We start from the raw sequence: 20,771 nt of genomic DNA, 5'->3' as shown, positions 1-20,771 counted from the left end.
AACGATTTTGACATTGAGAGTTTTTGATTGAGAAGTGATTAAAAGAAAGAATTTATGGGCGCTGGGCGGTTTCTTATAAAACTACCTAATTCAAACATTCCTCTTTTCTGTCACAGGCAGAGGGTCTCCTGAGACCTAAAAAACGGGTGGGCGCTCCACGAAGAAGACGCCGAAAAAAAAAAACAATTTCCCCGGGCGTCGTCGTTGTCGTTGTCCCTGCCTCTGTCTCCTCACGCTTCTTCCATGATTCATAGGGCTCCTTCTCCTTTTTGCTTTGCTTTTTCGCGATTTCTCAGTTTTTTGTCCCGTTTGATGCGTTCCGTATAATATAGAAACGTTGCTTTTTATCCAACAAAACTTTTACATTTTTGTACCAAAAATCCGACAGATTAGCCTATATGGATTAAAGATAAGCTGAGAGTCGGCTGGTATGCTAACTTGATTACCAGCATGCAATAGGATAAAAAATATTGTTCAGTTCTCCCTGTTCCTATTTCAATTTACGTCATATGCCAAAGACCAAAGGCCACGGGTGGTGTAGAGCAAGAGTCCGAGGGGAAATGCCCCGTTGTAATTGGGCGATAACATGAAGACACCCTCGATTTCATCGATAGGTCATTTTCACATTTTCACATTGTGATATTGATTTCTGAACGTTTAGTTTAGTTTATTATCATCACTTGTTTCTCTCGCATGCAAAAAGGTTTACAAACCCGCCTAGAAACCGCATAGGGAGGGGGAAGAGGCGAGAGAAAAGTTAGCATTCGTAGGTATTAAATGCATTTTCTAAAAAATAGGGTTTGAACAACAAATAATTGCTGTTTTTTGCTTGTACTTAAAATGGGCTCGAATTAGCATTCGAAATTCAAAAAAGACCAACAATTGATAGATTCACCAGTTTTGCTAAAGTTTCCAAGTTGCAGAGAATGAAAATTATATATATATTTTTTAATGGAATTATCATTTTTATTGATTGTTTGGTTCACATTATTTAGTTGATTCAAGTGTGTTAAAAGCCGATAAGTACTGAATTTCAATTATGTTTGGTAACCTATCAACTTTAAATGCACCCTTATTAACAAAAAAACGTGAGATAAATTATAAAAATATGCAATACAAATGATACTTTAATGCAGTTAATTTGCAACGCAGAAAAGTGTTTCCCAAATTTTAAACGCCCCCTCGAACGGAATAGCTTATTTATTTTTTGAGAAGTTCATTTGAGTACATTTCGAGTCTATACATGCAAACAATTCAAAACCGTATACATCAAAATTATTTCTATACATTTGTAGCTGCTTGTAACTCTATATGAATTAAACAAAAAAATCTCAAATCAAATTCGTCCGTTTCCGCGACATATTGTAACCGTTGATCTCCTATCAAAAGAGGAAATTCCCTTTATCTTTAAATTATAGTTTCCGGTCTCAGTACTTGCGCGACGACGTTTTTCATTCTGCTAATTATCACCATCAATCATCATATTTACTTTCCGACCATCTGTGTGATCAAAGTGATGAACTGAACTTGTCTTCAAATTTCAACAAATCAATTATCTGATTTTTCTCTTTTTCTCTTTTTCTTTTCTCTCTTTTCTCGTTCTCTCGCTCAACCAAGTTTGGGTATCAATTTTCTTTTCTTGCTCCTCCTCTCTGTTTTTTCCTTCTTCTCCACTTTTTCTTCCTTTTTTTGCTGCTCAATTCTGCTTTGATCTACTGGGAAGGCTGTGTGCCAAGATTTTCCAAAATGTTGTACACTGGCGGGTGTATCAGCATTCATTCGGTAACCGCTCATCTCGCTCTTTTCCGCGGCATCCCCCGTCAAAAGTCTGTTACCTTCCCCACCAAGTTTTCATCTCATTTCAAACGTGTGTTTTCTGCTATTTTTCTCGCATTTTTGTCTCTTTTGTTTGTTTAAAACAAGAAATGACTGAAAATTATGAACAATTATTCAGGTGACATTGTTTTTATGTCGGGTGGAAACGAAGAGGATCAGTTGGCACAATGCCAGGCCTATGTGCAACGACACAACATTCAGCAGCTTGTCAAAGAAGCAATTGGTGAGTTTTTGAAAATCTAGCAAAATAATAACACGAAAGTAAGAATACGATTTTTCCAGTTGTTCTGTGCATACACAAACCCGACAACCCGGTTCTCTTCTTGAAGGATCATTTTGAAAAACTCAACGAACAACGAGCACAGGTTAGTTGAGTTGCAGAGAATTTAGAAATTGAAAAAAAAAATATTTTCAACATAAAAGTGAGAAGAATGACAGAACCAGTTCGAAATTATGACCAGAAAAAGTATTCAAATTTGCTGACACTGAAAGAGTATTGACGTGGTACGCCAAAAAAGTTAATTGTTGCGTTTTGAAACGGTTCTTCTTATCGGAAAACGTAGTGTTGCATAAGCGTATTATAACGTTTTGAGTACAATTTGTGATGGGGGTTTTACAATTCTTCAGGATTTTTATTTAATTGTTCGTGTTTTCTGAACCATGAAACTCGGTTTCAGACTTTCAAATTTGAAATTCACATAGCTTTATAATTATATCATTGTTCTAGATCAGTGAAATTTGTTATTTTATTCTCATTCATAGTACCAAGTTTTTGAGGCATCGAAAATCTCGTTTGACTCGCTTCAAATATTTGAATATTTTATCCGGTTTTGTGGGAGCCAAGCGTCATGATTTTTTGTTTCGATCTTGTTTTTAATGAGATGCACTGCAAAAAAAAGCTTGAGAAAAAACTGGAAAATGCAAATTAGGTCAAACATCTTCCTGTGTCTTTTTCGTCATTCCTCCGCGTTTATGGCTCGAATCAATGAAAATGAAGCTTCACTTCGTTTTTTTTTTCGTCTTGTGTTGCTTCTTTTTTTCATAGAAAGCAAGCCTTGTGTATGTCGTTTTTCCGTCGGGGTCCTCTGGAGAAAGAGAAGAAAAAGAAGAAGAGGAAGAAGAAAAAGAGGCACTAGTTAGCTGGGAAAACGAAAGGATGAAAGAGAGCGGATAAGGCGTAACGAAAACGAAGAGAATTGAGAGAATGGGCCCTTTGAGACGAGTCCCAATGAGCCCTCCAGAGCTGTCCATCGAGCATCGAGCGCCCGCAGCCATTGGCTCAGCTGCCGAGCTCTTTTCCCTTTTTTTCGGGTCCGGTTTGTGAAGCGGAGAGAAAGTGACGAAGAATGAAGAAGGCCTCGGGGCAGATTTCTCTTGCTCTTCGTTGCTCTTCGGACGATCGCATTTTTCTTCTCCTTCTGCCGCTCCTTAATGCTCCATGCTTTTTGTTCTCCGTTGTTTTTTCAACACCCTCGCATTTTGTGTCTGGAATTTTTGTTTCGAAAATAATTGAAGTAGGTAGTATTTTCACAAAAATAACAAAAGTCAAAAGACTAGTCATAAATCTTTAGGAGGTCAGGTGAAAGAAAGGGAAGAGGAAACAGTAACAGTGACGACGAACCAAACATCATTGTCACGTTCTTTGAAGATGTGAAATTCTAGATTTAACCTTTTTTTTTCTCTGACACCTAATTTTTAAAATTCCAAAACATTTTGCTTTTTTTTCTGTCACAAATTTTAAACGCTTCAAACAAAAAACAACATTAGTCATAATCCAGGAAATATAAGGTATTACAAACTTTTTATGACGTCATCGTTACTTGCAACATTCTGAAAAGGTTCTCGAAACGATTATATATATATATATATATATATGATGAAAAACAACACAAAAAGTTCGGAGCTCTAGAATTTCAATTTGGGAACATTCAAAAAAACACAATAAAACTAAAACACTCGAGTCCACTTTTCACACTCCAATTTTTATGTCTTTTTTTGTACACATGTGTTTCAGTTTTAGACACAGCTTATCAAAATCGAATTGGGGCGGTTTTTTGGAATGTGGTCATTAAAAAAGTGTGTTTAAATTTCTATTGAAAAATTTGAACGTTTGTATTTTTTTTTGAAATTGTAAATAGAAATATTAATTTTGAAATGGAAAACTAAGTTTTGAAATTTAACATACTAAATTTGCCAATGCCATTCACTAAAGGACCATAAAGTGTGCGTACCTTCCATTTCCTGCGTCTCTCAACATATTTCTTTTGCATACTGTTCGGACGTTTATCGATCTTTTATGTTCTCTCTTCTTTCCAACCGCTTCCCCAGAAAAATAGTTTATTTTAAACACTCGTTTATGAAAATTTTTTGGCAAATGCTGATACACAATTTTTTTTTCATTTTTAAAGTTTTACAACTTTTATTTTCGAAAAACTAGGAAGTGCATACTCCGATATTTTCTATCTTCTCTCCGCCTCGTTTTCGTTATATTTGTCTGTCAAATTCAATAATCGAATAAAATTTGCCCCGAAGGCAGCTTCTATCCGGCCGAGTGTTTTTATGACCGCCTCAGAGATAGAGAACGATGCCAAGTTAAATGGAGAGAATGAAAAGAGTCACGCTTTTCTGATGCTAAATGACTTTATTGATTTTTGAGAGAAAAACTATTCGAATAAATAGCTCGTTTTTTACGAGGTTTTATTGAATATGTTCGAAAACTAGTAAAATGGGTTTTTTTTTCAAACGAATTGAAATATTAGTCATACCATTCTCTTTGTTTTTCTCCACGTAAAAAATGCCTCGAACGTTATCATTGTGTCATTTTCTATAAAATCAGCTGATTTTTATTTTCTGTACCACAGAAACTTTTATGAATTCTAAGAATAACGTGGCAGATTTTTAAGATAGGGAATTTGTCATTTATTGGATATTTCTCAATGTGTGCATAATACTCTCTGTGAGCACAATACACTCATCGTAAATTAACTTCGATGCGACAAATCAGAAATTAAATAGTTACTCTTAGAAATACTGAAATTGAATTTTTTTTTGTTGTTTCATAAAACAACATGAGTAAGAATAGAGGAACAATTCGAGACTATTTATTTTCTGTCTAAATGTTGCGGCTGCTATAGTAAATTGCCGGTTGCTTGAGACAAAAATGCATGAAGTCGTTGTGCCCTCCACCTACTAAATACAACTGGCAAAGCTCTTTCAGATATTGACATTCTTACTTTTTCCTCTTCCGTCCTTTCCTCTCCCTCTTTCTGTTTCGTTCATTTTGCGCTACCACAGCAAGAAAAACATTCACACGCCTTCAATTAGGTCTCATGTGGAAACCCGGTCCGATTTTGATTTTCGTCTTGTTTTTAGCCTTCTCATTCTACCTCCAACTACAACATACTACTCAATGTTTTGTCATAGTTGTTGTAGTTGAAAGTTCGACGCACACACAATTGCCTTATTTGCCTCCTGACGTGTTCCTTCATTTACAATAGTCATAGTGTTTGTTTTTTCAAATATTTATTTGACTGCTCACCACAACTCTGGTTTCCATGGATATGTTTTATTCCAAAACATCTGCTTCTTAGAAAATTGCCGTTACATTCCTCTTTTTTCACCTACATAGACTTTTTCTTATTCTTTTAACCAAGTTATTAATCAATATTGTCAGAGTATCACCACCAAGGAATGTGATGGGGCAGCAATTGAGCAACCGACGAAACTCGCAATCTGTGGGCGCCACAAAAAACGCAAAGACTCCAAAGCCTAAGGTGATAGTTTTTTGAGAGGATAATCACTTTTTTCTTATGGATTTTTGGATTTCATGCGTAGTTCGAATTAATTCTCTGATTAGAATGGCTTCTATGTTTTCAAACATCACATTTAATAAAATTTCTTGAAAAAATCAAGTTAGAAATTTGAACTGTTCAAAACCTGATCTTTTTAGGCAATTTTAAACGGATTCTGCAAACTTCTAGAAATAAAAAAAAACAAAAATAAAGGGAGACCTCAAAAATAAGAAATTGTTTTGCACAACAGAAACAAAAGTAACCAGGTGTCTGCTAGTATGATCGAATCTCAGTCACGACGGATGAATGATGAGCGGCGTGGAATGAAATGAAAAAAGGGGAAGCGCTGGAACCTTGATGGAGCACTAGCAAAATTGTAGGACGAAGAGACTTGCGAGAGCTACGAGTACGCATTTGAAGCACATTAGACGGCGCGGCAGCTCGCTCGGCGATAGATTGGCTCAGTGTGCACCGCACTTCATATTTCCTTGCGTTTTTCTTCTTGCTTCTTTCCATTGAAAAATTCTTCCAATCCATTTTCAATTCAGTGGTTCACACCTTAAAAATGGAGTTGAACATGTACCGGGTGAGTGAGCGAGTGGGTGTATTTACTTTCTGCTGTGTTGTTTTTATTGCGCAAATAGACAGGCGGAGACGGTTGCCCTGTTGCTAAACAGAAACAAGTAAGTTTGCGGCGTAACATAATTTACATTACCTGGTGGCCCACTTAATACGATTCCCGATTTACAATTTCCAACCTCAAGGTTAACGTTTTGTCGAAACAAAAAAAAAATAGCAGAGGGTCAGTAATTGACTGAACTGGTTCTGGTCATTTTATATTTTGATTTTTCATTCATTTTTTCCGTCGCTGAACTAACTGAAACAGGAAAATTCCAAAATGGTTTGTTATTTTGCACATCTTTTATTTTCAAACTTTCCTTATCAAATCTTAACATTTCAGGAAGGAGGAAATCCGGACGCTGCTGATGATGACGACATCATTGTGGAGCCACCAAAGAGATCAGGTGGACGCAGAACCGGAATCTCTGCCGAACCAATCAAGGAGGACGATACCGAGTACAAGAAGGTTGTGATTCCAAAGGATGATGCTACAAGAAGGTCGCTTGAGTCAGCCATGAGGAAGAACTTGCTCTTTGCTCATTTGGAGGTGAATAAATTCCCAAAAAAATTTCTAATAACATTAAATTTTTATTCAATTTTTTGGTTTTTAGGAGGATGAGCAAAAAACCATGTACGATGCCATGTTCCCAGTTGAGAAGTCTGCTGGAGAGACCATCATCGAACAGGGAGAAGAAGGAGATAACTTCTATGTTATTGATAAGGGAGTGAGTTGCTTCTCTCTAAGAGCTTATCCGTACTTTCATATTTAAGACCGTTGATGTCTACGTCAATCACGAGTACGTTCTCACCATCAACGAGGGTGGATCATTTGGAGAACTTGCTTTGATCTATGGAACTCCACGTGCTGCAACCGTCATTGCCAAGGTGGCAAAATGCCACTCAAATTCATTTTATATATTTTCTTCCAGACCGACGTGAAATTGTGGGCCATCGACCGTCTCACCTACCGTCGTATCTTGATGGGATCAGTAACAAAGAAGAGAAAGATGTATGACGAGTTCCTCTCCAAGGTTCAAATCTTGGGTAAGTAAATTGAAGAACCAGAGAAGAAAAATGAACTTAAGCCGAGACTCATCAATCATCTTTCAGCCGATCTCGACCAGTGGGAGCGCGCTAACGTGGCTGATGCTCTTGAGAGATGCGACTTCGAGCCAGGAACTCATGTCGTCGAGCAAGGACAACCCGGAGACGAATTCTTCATCATTCTCGAGGGAGAAGCCAATGTGTTGCAGAAGAGAAGCGACGACGCACCATTCGACGTTGTCGGACATCTTGGAATGTCGGACTATTTCGGTGAGCAATAATCAGAAAAAAAGAGAAAAATTGGAAAAAAAATGAACAAACATGGAAAGATCAAAAAACTAATTGTATTTGGCAATATGCGGGTGATTCAATAAATGCAAACATTTTTTTTATTGAAATATAACTCTAGACAAGATTTTTGTGACACTTCATATATCAATGTAGGCTTTTCATGAAATGCAGGCGCGGTTTCAGGGAATGACGTCGCTTTGCATTTTGGTGTTAAATCAAAACCCTGGTGTTTGCACCAGAGCCCGACACGTTTTGATTTTTGAACCGCACTAATCAGTAGGCGTGGGTCGCGACCCTTGTCGACGCCTGAATGAAAGCTTTATTTCAATGTCACAATTTCAGGAGAAATCGCTCTTCTTCTCGACCGCCCACGTGCCGCCACCGTTGTTGCCAAAACCCATCTCAAGTGCATCAAGCTGGATCGTAACCGCTTCGAACGTGTCATGGGACCAGTTCGTGAGATCCTGAAGAGAGACGTTTCAAACTACAACTCATACGTCAAACTGATGACCTAATCGGATTACAATCCGTTTGCCCCGCATCTTCCTCATCACCGTATCTTCTTTTCCACCTTTTCGCCAAAGTACTCGTAACTATTTTTTGAAAGTATCCCAAAAATTCTTCCTTAGTTTTTTTTTAGTATTGTATTTTTTCCTGTATTTTTTTGGATTTTCTATTATTCTGCATACTGTCTAGACCTGTAACCTTCTTCTCTCACCAACCGTGACATCTTCAAGCTCCCCCCCCCCAATCAATTCGTTCCCTATCTTCATTTCTAGTCAGTCGATGTCAAATTAAATTCTAAATGTCTAAATTTCTAACTCATAGCCAAAACAACATTCATTGTTTTAACCAGCCCAAAATCCTAGTCAGAAGTTTGCAGAAAACTATTTGAAACTCCTCGTGAAAAAGCTAAAAAAATGTTCAACTAGAATAGTTTTAGTTTTTATTCCCTGTGTAACAAAAAAAACAGTTTTGCATGTTTTCTATTCCACCCTAAAATTTCAACATTTTCAGTAGCTTTACAGCTCAATCTTTACCAACCATTTCCTTCAATTCCTATAGGTTAACTCAAAGAAGAAACGAACACCATTCTTCATTAATTAACATTAAGCAGTGAATGCCAAATCTTGTCTTTAATAATATGTAACATATAATTTTATGAGAAATAAGAAATGCGCATCCACAACAATCGTCCCCCCCCCCCCCTACCCAGCACACATTTTTTTCTTATTTCGTTCCACTTCTGAATTCTGAACTCCGTCACCCTTATCCAGCATTGCGAAGTCTCTTATCTACACCCCCTTCCCTCAACATCCAACTTCTTTTTTTTTTCATTTTTATATATTTTTCACATTCATTGGAAATCCGCTGTCATGTCGCCATCTCAATGTTTTCTTGTCTCTTTTTTTTCATTTCTCCACCACATTTTCCACTAGATTTCTGTTATCCAAACTTTTTGTCGGTTTCCCCCGCGCACACACACACAAAAAACAGTATGTTATAAACTATCTATAATGTAATCTTAGAGGTTTATTGGACTAATAAAATTTGGAAGTTGGTGTTATTTGAATTATGAAAATATATAGTTGGCTGATATAATATGTTGAACAAAAATAAATTGGAATAGAGCAACATTTTTGCAGTAACGTGAAACTTGAAAATCCCAACTTTCTACTAAAAAGGTGTGACCAAGGATTTTATTCAAAATTAGTTTACATATATTTTTCAGAAATTAAAGGAAACATTACTCAAGAGGTTACATGTTTGAAAATGTTGGTGGCATACCACAATTTCGACTGGAAATTTTAAAAAATTGAAGTGCTTCATTGTGATACCGGGTCATTTTAGGCAAGTGGATTCATTTTTAACACGTCAAAATAAAATAATCTGCAGTGATTTTTGTGCATTGCAAATTTATATATTGTCCTGTCAGTTCCCATTATCCTATGATTTATTGAAAGTAATTTCCTAATGGCAAAAAAGTTTGATGTGTAGGAAAACATTGAAAAAGCAGGAAAAGATAATAAATATTATTTTACTATTCACCAAATGATACGTGGAAATAAACATGACATTTAGGGATCTAAGTATGTATATCAAAGTTTTTAAAAGATAAAACAACGGAATGACAAAAATAATAAATTAAAATTTTTGGCACAACGAAGGTGCGATGAGTTCAATGTGGGGGTGTTTTGGTCAAGAACGTTACATACCACCACAATATTCTACACACTATACAGTAAATACATAACTTAAATTGCCGGATAATCAGACAAGTGATTCATTTGCAATATCTTCTCCATTCATGAATCCATCTTTCCTTCGAATCAAAAAGTTGCCCCTTAACCATGTTCTATCTAATCGTTGGATTACTGTCTCATTTTTTAAACGTCGTTCTCGTTGCCCAAATGCTGCTACCAAGCATAACTCTGAACTGTCGTTGAGTGTTATTTCATTATCAATGCCAGCAGCCGATTTAGCAATTTGTTCAATCACAAAGTTTACAACCTGGAATCAAAGAATTTATTTAGTATAAAATGTAAATTACCTCTCCAGCTTCTGTACTCTGTGTTACCGAAAGTGCAATTTTTGTTCCTTTCGGAATCTGACAGTCGTACCCAACCATAACATTTATGGATTCTAAGAATATTTTGTCCTCTTTGATTTGTGGTCGGTCAGGAGTCAGGTTTTTTTCTTCAATCCCGTTCAAATTATTGAGACTGGTGTTGCTGAGTGCCAGAGCCAAATCAGTGGAAACTTTACGTCTTCGTCGATATACACTGTAAAAGTAGATGATAACGTACTAGAATGTTTTTTTTTTGAAATTATATTAACACAAACATTTTTTGAGTATTTTTAATGATATTTTTTATGATATGGTTATGTCGAACTTTTATTCTTACCAAAAGTTTAACTGAAAATTTCGAATATTCTAGGCAATTTTTTTTATAGTGGTCTATTATGCAATTTCGAATATTTTACAAAAACAAATTTATAAATTCAACCACGAAAGCAGTTGCTGATAGACTAACAAAATCACATTCCTATCAGCTCACCTGTCAATGTCCCGATAACTCTGTTGTGGAGAGTTAAGTGCAGACCTTGGTTGATCTGATTTCAAAAATCCATTGTTTCTTGGGTTTGGATCGTTACTCATCACAAATTCATATTCATCTTCCGTATCCGATCCATCTCGAGACGCTAGTCTATCGCCTAGTAACTCTAATCGCATTCTTCGCCTCTGCTGTATTCTCCTGAAGCTTTCTCGTTCATTTTCTTCCTTCCTGACTTCTTCCGGATTCCTCGGCAAGGCTGTCATAAAGCGGGTAAGTGGAATAGCATGTTTTGAAACCCTGCAATTTCAAAAACTTTTTGAAAATTCAGTCAACTTTTTTCTTCGTCTTACTTGACATGCTTGTCACGGGCCTCCGATGCAACTCTACTGATCCAACGTGCATTTTGCCAAATTTCTTCCAATCTTTTCTGAAAATTTTTTGAAATTGAGAACAGTTGACGAAACGTTTGAAATGTTACCTGGAATTCATTCAAAATCTCCGTTTGATTCTTATACACTTTGCTGTCATTTTCTAATAGACATTTCCGCTGTTCAAATTGTGAAATCATCATGAAATGCTCCAAGAATATGCTCAACTTGCAATATGATGTTAGAAAACTGGTCTGATACGTCAGAAAATGAACTGAAATTTAAGACTTTTTTAGGATTGCAAAATTTTAAGTACTTACTCATATCAAACACGGGTATCGGAACACTGTTGCACTGACGTTTTGACTCCATGTACTCTGTTGTTTTACTAGACCCCGTCGGCACTGAGCAAACATCGTCCGATCTTGGTAGAATCTGAAAATCGAAGTTTACTTTGAACTTGATTAATATTTGAATTACCAAAATGACTGTGGTGTTATCATCGGGTTGTACGATTTCTGCATGATACAGCCTTGTTCCAGGAACCAAATCTGGGTCAATGTCGAGCTCATTAAGAAGGCGATGAATCGCGTGAGCAATGTCGGAGTGGATTCTTTCTTGTGCTTTGGTTGCAAAAAATGGCTCATTCATGTCAATTGACTGAAATTTGGAAATAAAATTGGGAGCACAATTTTACAGAGCAGGCCCCTAAAAATAAATAAAAGTACCTTTATCCATTCCCACTCCTCTCTTGTCAGATGAGGATTGTCCCTGACACGTGTGAAGGGAAGCATTGACGGAAGAACATCGGGTACAACAACACGAATTGAATTCAATGAAGAATGAAGTTTCAAGTAACCGACATACAATCCACTGAATAATTTTGTTAGTAATTTTTAAAAAATATATGCTCACCGTTGCAATTGAATTTGACTCGCTTCATAAAAATTCAGAATATTCAGGAGTTGCTTGGTCATATTATCGATGGCAGTTGTTGGCATCTTCTTACGTAGAAGTTTGTTAAACGGCAACCATCTCAGCGTAATCGTCTGGAAGTTCACACTAGGTTCGATAAATCGCACAGTGAGAAGGAAGAAGCAGTTGTCGTAGATCAGTGGCATGTAGTGCACGTGGCCAATGTTTCGAATTCCCAGTGCCTCTTGCATTGAAAAAGCAGCATTGATTAATTTGTTGCGAAAACTGGAAAGATTTCAAATTTTTCATTATATTTAATTTTCACAATTATAATTATAGTTTCTGGTTTTTTCATCTGTCCTATCGATTTAAGCATTTAATATATAGGTACTATCACATTTTTAAAAAGTAGATACTGCACTAACCACGTCTGACATTTTCATCCATTTCCCCAGTTTTGTTGTCATATATTTTATAACTGCTTACCTTAACGAGACATTATTCGAGTATGCACTTGGGTTCACATCCATCAGTCCATTAATTTGATCCCAGCACATTGACATCTTGATCAACCAGTGATGATCATCTTTTGATACAGTTGTCACATTTTCGTCTACCGGAACAATTGGAACACAATCGTCAACTGTTACTAACACCTTTCCCTCCGTATAAATCAACGCCGCAAGATAAACTCCGCTAAAAAGTTATTTTTAGCAAAAATTATTCCTAATGAACTTACTGATGAACGTGTTTTGATAGTTTAGTACTTGCCGAAAATAGCTCCCGAAATCCATTTTTGCGTTTTTTACCATTAATCTCCATTGGAAATACTACAATAAAAAACGGCTGAGCAATACAAAAAATTTTGAAACTTTCAAATGTTACCTCTTTGCCAAACGAGACTTTGCCGGTGCTTATCAACATCTTCCATTAATTTGTTCATTGTTTCTATTCTATCTGACCAGCTTTCCCGTTTTTCACCGTCGTCAAAACCTAGCAATTTCATTTTTCAATTAACTTTTGAAATATCAACCTTACTAGTTATTTCAATTCTGCCCGGCCAGCAAACCATTGGCTTTGATTCCCCATTGACTCCAATACAAGTAATTGTAAAATAGTAATGTTTCCCATGCTCTAAGTTGTGCAAAATAATCTTGTTCTCCAGTGGCCGCGGTTCAATTATTTCGCCAAGAATGGTTTTGAAATCTTCGGTGTCCGACCATTGAACTGAAAAGTTGAAAATTAAAAAAAATTATTTCGATCAAAAATTAGAAAAATGGTTTAAAAAATTACTTCTGAATTTCAAAATAATGCTCTGTTGAGGCTCTTTGTAGTTGAATTGAATGAGGGCTCGGGAATGAGAAATTGCTTCTACAGAAACGCTCTGCAACATTCTGGGGCGAACAGTTTTCTCAAGGAAATCTTCCATTTGTTTCAGCAAACTCAAATGGATCTGGAGGGAACTTATTCGCTTGTCGTGGTCCTGAAAAAGTGGTTAATATTGTAAAGTCGAATTTAGGTAATCACATTAAGTTTGCAGTTTTTGTCGAAGGAGGGAGGAGTAAGGCTAATGGATAAAAAACTTAAATTGTTTATATGGTGTTTATGATGATATTTAAATGTTTTAAGCATCATAGGAACCGGGTTTCATCATTTCCCCACTGACCACCTTTCATTATTTTGCACCATAAGAAAAATTATCAAAAATTAATTTGCAAGGAATCCGGCGCTATATCTTTTTTCATAATTGTGGAAAAGAACAAAATTACAAAAAAAAACCGTTTTGAATACAATTGTATTGTAGTACCGTTTGTAATCTAAGGAATTTGAAAACAAATTTCAATGCGCATTTAAATAGTTTTCAATGTAATATTTCAAATCTCGTTTGCTTTTTTTCTACCCACTCTGGAATGCGGAGCCTTTTTAAGCTCTGACAACTTGGATCTTGATATTTCCAATGCTTCCGTGACGGCCTTCTTCCGTTTTTCGAGCGTGTTAACTGAAATAAACCGGGATTGTTTTCACTTTTCAAAAACACAACTATTTTTAGACTTACATTGAAATGATTCAATGGCTCCCCTTTCCTGAAGAAGCAATGCACATTTCACATTGTTCAAATTGATGGCAATGTCAAGAAGGGACCATTTCGTGGGATATAGCTCATAATTTCCGTTGACTGCACTAGTGACATCAAATTGATTTTTGTCAATAACGACTCGAAGTGCTTCTGCGTCGTTCTGCTCACAAGCAATGATAGCTCCTACAAATTTTGAAATGAAATGGAAGTGATCTTTCAGCACTATCTTAACGTGGCATGTGGGGGAAATGATTGAAAACATTCTCATGATATTTTAAAATGATCAAATATCATAATAAAACGTTTCAAAAAATTTTGGAAAATTTTTTAAATGGTGAAAACTTCCACTTATTTTTTGGAAGTCGCCGATAAAAACAATAATTTTCGGGGTTCGAACATGCAGAAAGCTTCAGATTTCTGAACTTACCGAAAAATATCTCGCTCAGTTTTTTGAACATGGTAGGAAAAATAGAAACTATAGGGAATGCTAGAATTTAAAAACTTGCATTTTTAAAAGCTTTAATAATCGAACGTGTGCACTTTCAAGAGTGCAAGGTTGAAATTTATTTTCAAAGTGCAACATGAAAACGGATTTTCTGTTGGAGATGAAACAAATGTTTATGTTTTCAATGATGGATACATTATATTGTGATATCATGTGCGATTTAAGTTTATAGAAGTTTGAAGTTGCTAGATTTGAAGCAAAACTGAAAATAATTCTGGTTTTATGCATGAAGTATTGCAAGGCGGTTTTTTGCCTACTTATATTTTATCATTGATGAAAACTGATGTGAGCCCTGATCACTTTTTGACTGTAAATTCAAAATCTGTAAAACAATTGGAAATTTTCTACTATGATATGAGCGGTTTTAAAAAACTCCATAATTTCACCTTCAATAGTATTTTTTACTTACCAAACATTGAGATCATATTTGTTTTAATTGCTTTTTTCTGCAATTTTTGTGCATCTTCGGCTCTCCGACGTTCGCTGAACTCTACACTGGATTGACGTTGGACGGAGATTCCTGCAAAAAACAGAAAAAAATAATTTTGCAAGATGTAAACGCGGTTCTTTTGTTTAAAATGGCTGCTTTTTAATTTAAATGACTATGCAAATGATGATTGGAGGATAAAAAGGATAACCTGAGATGCGCACGGGTCGCATCTCGGCGTGAATTATAACGCCGTTAAACGGATGAAACAGACAAATCAGGTCAACAAAGCATCCATCAATTTGATGACCACAGCATGTTAAGTTACTACATTTTAAATGGTGGAATTTTAGAAAAGTAAAGAGTGACGACAATTTAAGAGATATCGCAGTTACATTTTAATTGTTAATTTTTTTTTAAAAATTTTGTTAAATAATATTATAAAAAATTTCAACTTGTTTTGTAAAACTTCAAAATTTCGTTGAAATTGGAAAATTGGTCATTCGATTTACATTATATTTCAAAAAATTCCCTTCAACCCCTAAATATAAATCCAATTTTTCAGAAGATACATTACCTCTGATAAGACGTGATAACGACCGAAAAGAAAGTGAATGGCTTCCTCTTCTAGTGGTTCGTCTTTCCACGTTTCTACTTCTGGACAAGGACGTCTTAGCCATTTTCTATGTTGACAGAAAAATGATTAACAACGGAAACTGTATTCCTTTCATTTTTTCCTATACAATAAAAAAGTGGAGATGACGCAATCAACAATGTTGTGGCGTTTTGAAAGAAGATCGTGGAATTTTTTAAATTTCAGTATAAAGTGTAACAAGAAATTCGGATAAACTGTGATAACAGTTGAAAATTAATAATAAAAAAACATACCTCTGAGTATAGGTCCTGAAGCAACTTTTTCCAACGCTCTGAAACAGCAAAATAAGTTGGACAGAAATTTAGATTACTCGATTTATCGTATTATTATAGCATGCAAAACAATTTCTTGATTGCCGATTTCGAGTGCAAAACTATTAAAAATACAAGCCTAATAGAAAAATGCCTTTTCATTAAAAAAAGAGTTTTGAGTTGTATTGCAGCAGCAAAATTTTTTTTGATAACTTTAATGACATAGAATTCAAAAATGTTTCAAAATATATACAATTTTTTTTTGACTAGTTATTTTGAGTATATGAAAAATGACGTACGACTAACATTACTTGAGTCCTTTTAAACTGATCTCAGAATTTTTTTTTGAAAAGAAGGAACATCTAATAAACTTTTTATAATCGAAAAGAGACTATTTGAAACAAAAAAAACTTACCTTGTCGCTGGTTCATCTAATGATTGTTGCCTGCAAAGTAAAGCTGTGGATGCCAATGTATGAGCTGCTCCGGCACAGACACTGATCAGAGGACGGCCTCTTGAATCATCGAGCCCAACCAAATATGGTTGTGACATCGCGGAAAAGGCTCCTGAAAAATATATATATATGCTTATTAAATTGAGTTGATGTATAGATAATTGACAACTACTTCAAACTAATTCACATTTGCAAAAGAACGGTGCAAAATGTGTTGCTTAAAGTCTCAAATTTTTTGTTTTATTCTAAAATAATTTATTATGGTCAGTTCTGGGAATTTATCAACAAAAAAAAATTGTTGTACCAAAACAGGTGAACATTGTCTACTAAGTTATCAATTCCAGTAATAATTTCCATGGTCAACAACAAAATTTTGAGGTGTAAAATTGCCAGTAAAAGAATCGGAGGTTTTTTGAAATTAAAAATTGAAATCAAATGTACGCTCCCCAAATCATTCATCAGAATAATTGGAAAATTGGATTCACGGCAATACGCACAAAGAAAACAATTTGAATAAACATTGAACTGTTCAAAAAAGGAAATGTTCTGCCTGGATGGTCTTTATAAACTTGAAAGAATGCTTAAAAAAATTATCTAAAAACGCAAGTACACACATGTGCACAAAACTAATTCTAAATTAAAGATAAGAATTTCCATTTTTTGAACAAAATATCTTTTTTGTCAGGTTTATCACGTTGCGAAGAACGAGGTCGTTGAAATTGAGTCCTCCTGATTATCAAGTCTAATGGTATGAAATGGAAATTAGCGGTCACAAGATTCTGTGAAATTGATAATAGGAGAACCAAAGATTGCTAAATTTGGAATAAAACCGGTGAGGGTAACGAATTGCTGAAAATGTGGACTCGACTTTTTGGAGAATGATAACAAAATGAGTACTTGACTGACGAAGGACATTTTTGAAAAATTCCATCTTTTGATTTCAGAGTCACCCGATACCGGACAAACATTATCAATAAAATACAGGTGAATTGGAATGTTTAAAGCAAATATGGGAAGCTACTTTGAAAGCAAAACGCATCCATGACGCAAAGTTCCGTGAGTAAAATATAAGTAAAGTTTTTGGAACAAAAATCAAAAAATTTCCATTCATCTTGGAAAAGTGGGTGGAATAAATAAAGAAAAAACAAAATTGCTGGCAATTTGGATGCAAATCAAGACTGGGAAAACGGAACGACTAAGGAAATGTGAAGAAAACCATAGGTGTCAGTTCAATTTTCCCATATTTTTTTCTGCTTCATCTTCACGCCGGACGCTTTAGTTGCGTCAAACTTCACCGATAAGACCAACTGCTCTGACCACTAATTTTTGGGACGAGAATAGGTTATAGTGAAGTTCAAAATGCAAAAATAGAATTGAGAGTAATAAATTATTTGTTCTAAAAATACGGTAGCCGGTCTTCACAATGATTCTTTGTAGAATGCAGGAATACTTTGCAACGGAGTTTTTATTGAGTTTTCAAGACTTTTCGGAGATAAATTATAAAAATATCCTTTTTGAGGAAACGAGAGAGAAAAATCACTAGAAAGTTTAGTATTCTTTGAAGGGTAGCGCCAGTGGGAAATTTTTTTAAAAACTTTTTTAACTTCTTTGGTTTTAAAATTATCACACATCATTGTAAAAAAAACTTTTGAAAAAGTATTGTAAGTCTTTTGGCTCCAGTCAAAAAACAGTGTTCAATTTCTTTTCGCCAATAGTTTTGGAGGTGGACCAAAAACATAAATATTTTGAGCAAAATTTTTGTAAAGTCATTTTTCAAATTCTATGATAGTGTGAAACCACAGTAGGTGTTCTCTCAAACAACATTGCTCAAATTATCTCAAAAAGCACAGAGAAAAATCGGCAATAGTATACTATTGAAGGCGCTTTTTTTACATTCAACAGAATCTTGTCGTTTCGTGACCTGGTTTCATATTTTTTGAGCAAACAGAATTTGCATCTAGGTGATCTTTTGCATTTAGGTGACTTTTAAACGATTCACTGACCAAAATCACAAAGATTGTCCTGCTGATTGTGATGATTGTCGAGAAACGAGGCACGGATAACACTTGGAGAGCTGGAAGATTTTTTTCAAAACCTAGGAATTTAAAGATCAAGATCAATCTAACGTTAGGAATGCCAATGATTTAAAGCACCCGGAACAACTAATAACAAAGCTGATAAACAAACCGGAGTGGGTAGGAGCTGCTCGGTGCACTGTTCCGATGGCGTTGGGTACTTTTGTGAGATGAGCGACGACGATGCTTGGTGGACTCGCATCTGAAATAATTGAAAAACTGGACAATTCCGAACACTAGTTGTTTATTTGTGGTGACACCACCCCCAAGTCACCGCCAAGTTTCCCGCCGTTTCTCATCAACAAACACATGTCATACGTAGTGTGATTGCTTTTTGAATCAATGATTTATGGGTGCCCGTTGTGAGACCATGACCGAACATTTTTGTTGTTTTTGTGCTCAGCAGGAAGCACCGAAAAATTTTGAAGTCTCATTTTCAGAAACTATTTGTTGTTCTTTTTGCCACACTTTTCGCTGTTCTTATCAATTAGGGCACGATGTGCTTTATGAGTGGAGTACAGGTGCTCCGGGTGTAACGTTTTGTGAATTCACATAAATCAGAACTCAAAAATCACTAGACTTGACGCTTCTCTGAATGCAGACCGGATGTGTAATTTTAGCATATGGTGAGAAAATATGTTTAGTATAATGAAAAGATGCATTCTTCAAATATTCAACTTTTTGTGGGTGTACAATGACATCACGCAATAGTAAACAATCCGGAAAAAAGTTTTTTAAAGTTTAAGAATCGGAAATTTTTAGAATAAAACGCTTAGTTGGAACTACGAAAATACAGTCGGAACCAATCATAATTTGAATAAGTTTGGTCTTTATCAATCTAAAGAACAAAAAACTTTTGCCGGTTGACCTACAAAATGGCAGAAATCTTAAATTTTGGATGATGCCTAATGAAAATTCATGTGACGTTACACCATGAAAAATAATTTTTCTGTGAGGTTTTTATTTAAAAAAAAAAGAGAGTGGATTCATATCACCGACATTTTTGAAATATTGAACTACTGTCTCTTTTTCAAATTCTGATTCAGTATTTTAAAAATCTACAGAGTTTGACTTTTTATAAATGAAGACGCTCGGCAAATATTTCATAAATTACACCTTGCGTTTAGAATAAGTGATAGCTACCGCAAACATAATTTAAAGTTTCAGTCGGTTCTAAACTGAATTTGAAAATTATTGTCGGGTATTGTCCACATTCATTGAACATTTATACAAAAAGGAACAGTAGTTTTTACATAAAAATTAGACAATAGGAAACATCTGTCAAAAACTATTATTGATTTATTAAAGACAATTAGAATGCAGTTGCCTATAATTTTAGCTATATTTCTCAGTTCCGGAAATTCGTAGTTTTTTAATTATTATATCCGTTTGTTTTGCTATAACTTTTGTGATATATTTGGTAAATTCATTCCAATTTTGGTGATTTATGACGATTTTTTATGTGGTTTCCGGTACATTTTTGGTCGATGAATGCTTAAATGTGTCACTTTTTGTGCACCTACCGACCGAAAATGTATCTCGCTAATTGAAAAAAAAACTATGTTCCGATCACTACGGCATTGAAAAATTAGAGAACGGATGGATTTTTAAGCTAAGTTAGGTTTTATTTGATTAGTCTGTGAAGTGCGCCATAAAAGATTAAATCATAGAAATTCGCATTTTGAGAAGTTTTGAGCTCTTTAAATTTTATTTTAGACGCTATACTATGAAAGTTTATCAAAATCGCACAATTATTTTTCAAACAATCCAGTTTTCTAATAACTTACCTTTGTAATCGTTTTTTCTTTCTTTGGAAAAATATAGAAGTTGGCGGAAACTTGAAGAATATCATTTTTTGCTATGTAGCGTTTTTGAAAAATTTCAAGATGCAGAATTTGCGTAGTAACAAATCTTCAGTCAGAACAAAACAGATGTTTAGCTCTGTTTGAGTGGGAGGGGAAACGGCAGAAAAGAAATCCAGAAACCGACCGAAAATCCGAAAATTCTTGAAAACGGAAAAGGCGTATCGGAAAATAATGGAAAACTGGTAAACCACAGAAAATCGAAAAACATCAGGAAGCGGGTAGAATCGCTCATGAGATATCCGGCAACATGTGGTGGCTCTTAACAAATCCCACCAAAAATAGTGTCTAAAACTTCTACCAAAAGTTGGAAAAACAGGCTCACCGTGTGATATTTCTGGTGGTAAAGATGGTATTCCTGCGAGACTGATTTCGACGAACGTTGACGTTTTTTTGCAGACGGAGGACAAAAAGGATTGCACGAATAAATGATCGCTTTGACTTCATTTTTTCTTTGGAGAAGTTCAGTTGCCTTTCTCTCCTCTACTTGGAGAGTGTTGTATTTTTCCTAAAATAGCTTTGTTTTGGATCAAATTACCA

The 20,771-nt window shown here is 35.3% G+C and overlaps 2 protein-coding genes and 3 non-coding genes across 8 annotated transcripts; 1 reads left to right on the top strand and 4 right to left on the bottom strand.

Moving 5' to 3' along the window:
* Positions 1-1,938: 1,938 nt before the first annotated feature.
* On the top strand, positions 1,939-9,146 carry kin-2 (cAMP-dependent protein kinase regulatory subunit; the record flags this gene model as incomplete). 3 transcript variants are annotated; one of them, NM_001083302.4, is made up of 8 exons in its annotated part: positions 1,939-2,059; positions 2,119-2,201; positions 6,589-6,795; positions 6,860-6,973; positions 7,020-7,133; positions 7,178-7,292; positions 7,359-7,562; positions 7,926-8,098. In NM_001083302.4, 8 exons carry the CDS (start codon positions 1,939-1,941, stop codon positions 8,096-8,098), a joined length of 1,131 nt encoding a protein of 376 aa, NP_001076771.1. The 3 variants fall into 3 exon arrangements, with proteins under 3 accessions (NP_001076771.1, NP_001379808.1, NP_001024842.1); NM_001392782.1 differs by having other exon boundaries at positions 1,955-2,059; positions 7,926-9,146; NM_001029671.6 differs by lacking the exons at positions 1,939-2,059; positions 2,119-2,201 and adding an exon at positions 5,510-5,609 and having other exon boundaries at positions 7,926-9,146.
* On the bottom strand, positions 2,982-3,120 carry R07E4.7. The gene has a single exon (NR_071202.1). It is a non-coding gene; the product is annotated as an Unclassified non-coding RNA R07E4.7 (non-coding RNA).
* R07E4.9 lies at positions 5,882-5,997 on the bottom strand. The gene has a single exon (NR_071201.1). It is a non-coding gene; the product is annotated as an Unclassified non-coding RNA R07E4.9 (non-coding RNA).
* R07E4.8 lies at positions 6,125-6,259 on the bottom strand. The gene has a single exon (NR_071200.1). It is a non-coding gene; the product is annotated as an Unclassified non-coding RNA R07E4.8 (non-coding RNA).
* Positions 9,147-9,519: 373 nt separating the features above from the next.
* Positions 9,520-20,678, bottom strand: R07E4.1 (Fibronectin type-III domain-containing protein; the record flags this gene model as incomplete). 2 transcript variants are annotated; one of them, NM_001375040.2, is made up of 22 exons in its annotated part: positions 9,520-10,094; positions 10,135-10,366; positions 10,643-10,939; positions 10,993-11,069; positions 11,121-11,284; positions 11,331-11,445; positions 11,491-11,670; positions 11,739-11,883; positions 11,926-12,210; positions 12,412-12,621; positions 12,665-12,755; positions 12,811-12,918; positions 12,964-13,152; positions 13,219-13,408; positions 13,830-13,924; positions 13,982-14,185; positions 14,917-15,027; positions 15,823-15,860; positions 16,256-16,406; positions 18,298-18,368; positions 18,482-18,571; positions 20,557-20,678. In NM_001375040.2, the coding sequence occupies 22 exons, from the start codon at positions 20,676-20,678 to the stop codon at positions 9,855-9,857; spliced, it is 3,405 nt and encodes a 1,134-aa protein (NP_001361971.1). In that variant the 3' UTR covers positions 9,520-9,854. The 2 variants fall into 2 exon arrangements, with proteins under 2 accessions (NP_001361971.1, NP_001361972.1); NM_001375041.2 differs by lacking the exon at positions 20,557-20,678 and adding an exon at positions 20,157-20,295 and having other exon boundaries at positions 9,606-10,094.
* Positions 20,679-20,771: the final 93 nt, after the last annotated feature.

This window comes from Caenorhabditis elegans, chromosome X (assembly GCF_000002985.6).
Source record: "Caenorhabditis elegans chromosome X".
Taxonomy (NCBI): Eukaryota; Metazoa; Nematoda; class Chromadorea; order Rhabditida; family Rhabditidae; genus Caenorhabditis; species Caenorhabditis elegans.
This window is presented reverse-complemented; position numbering and strand designations above follow the sequence as displayed.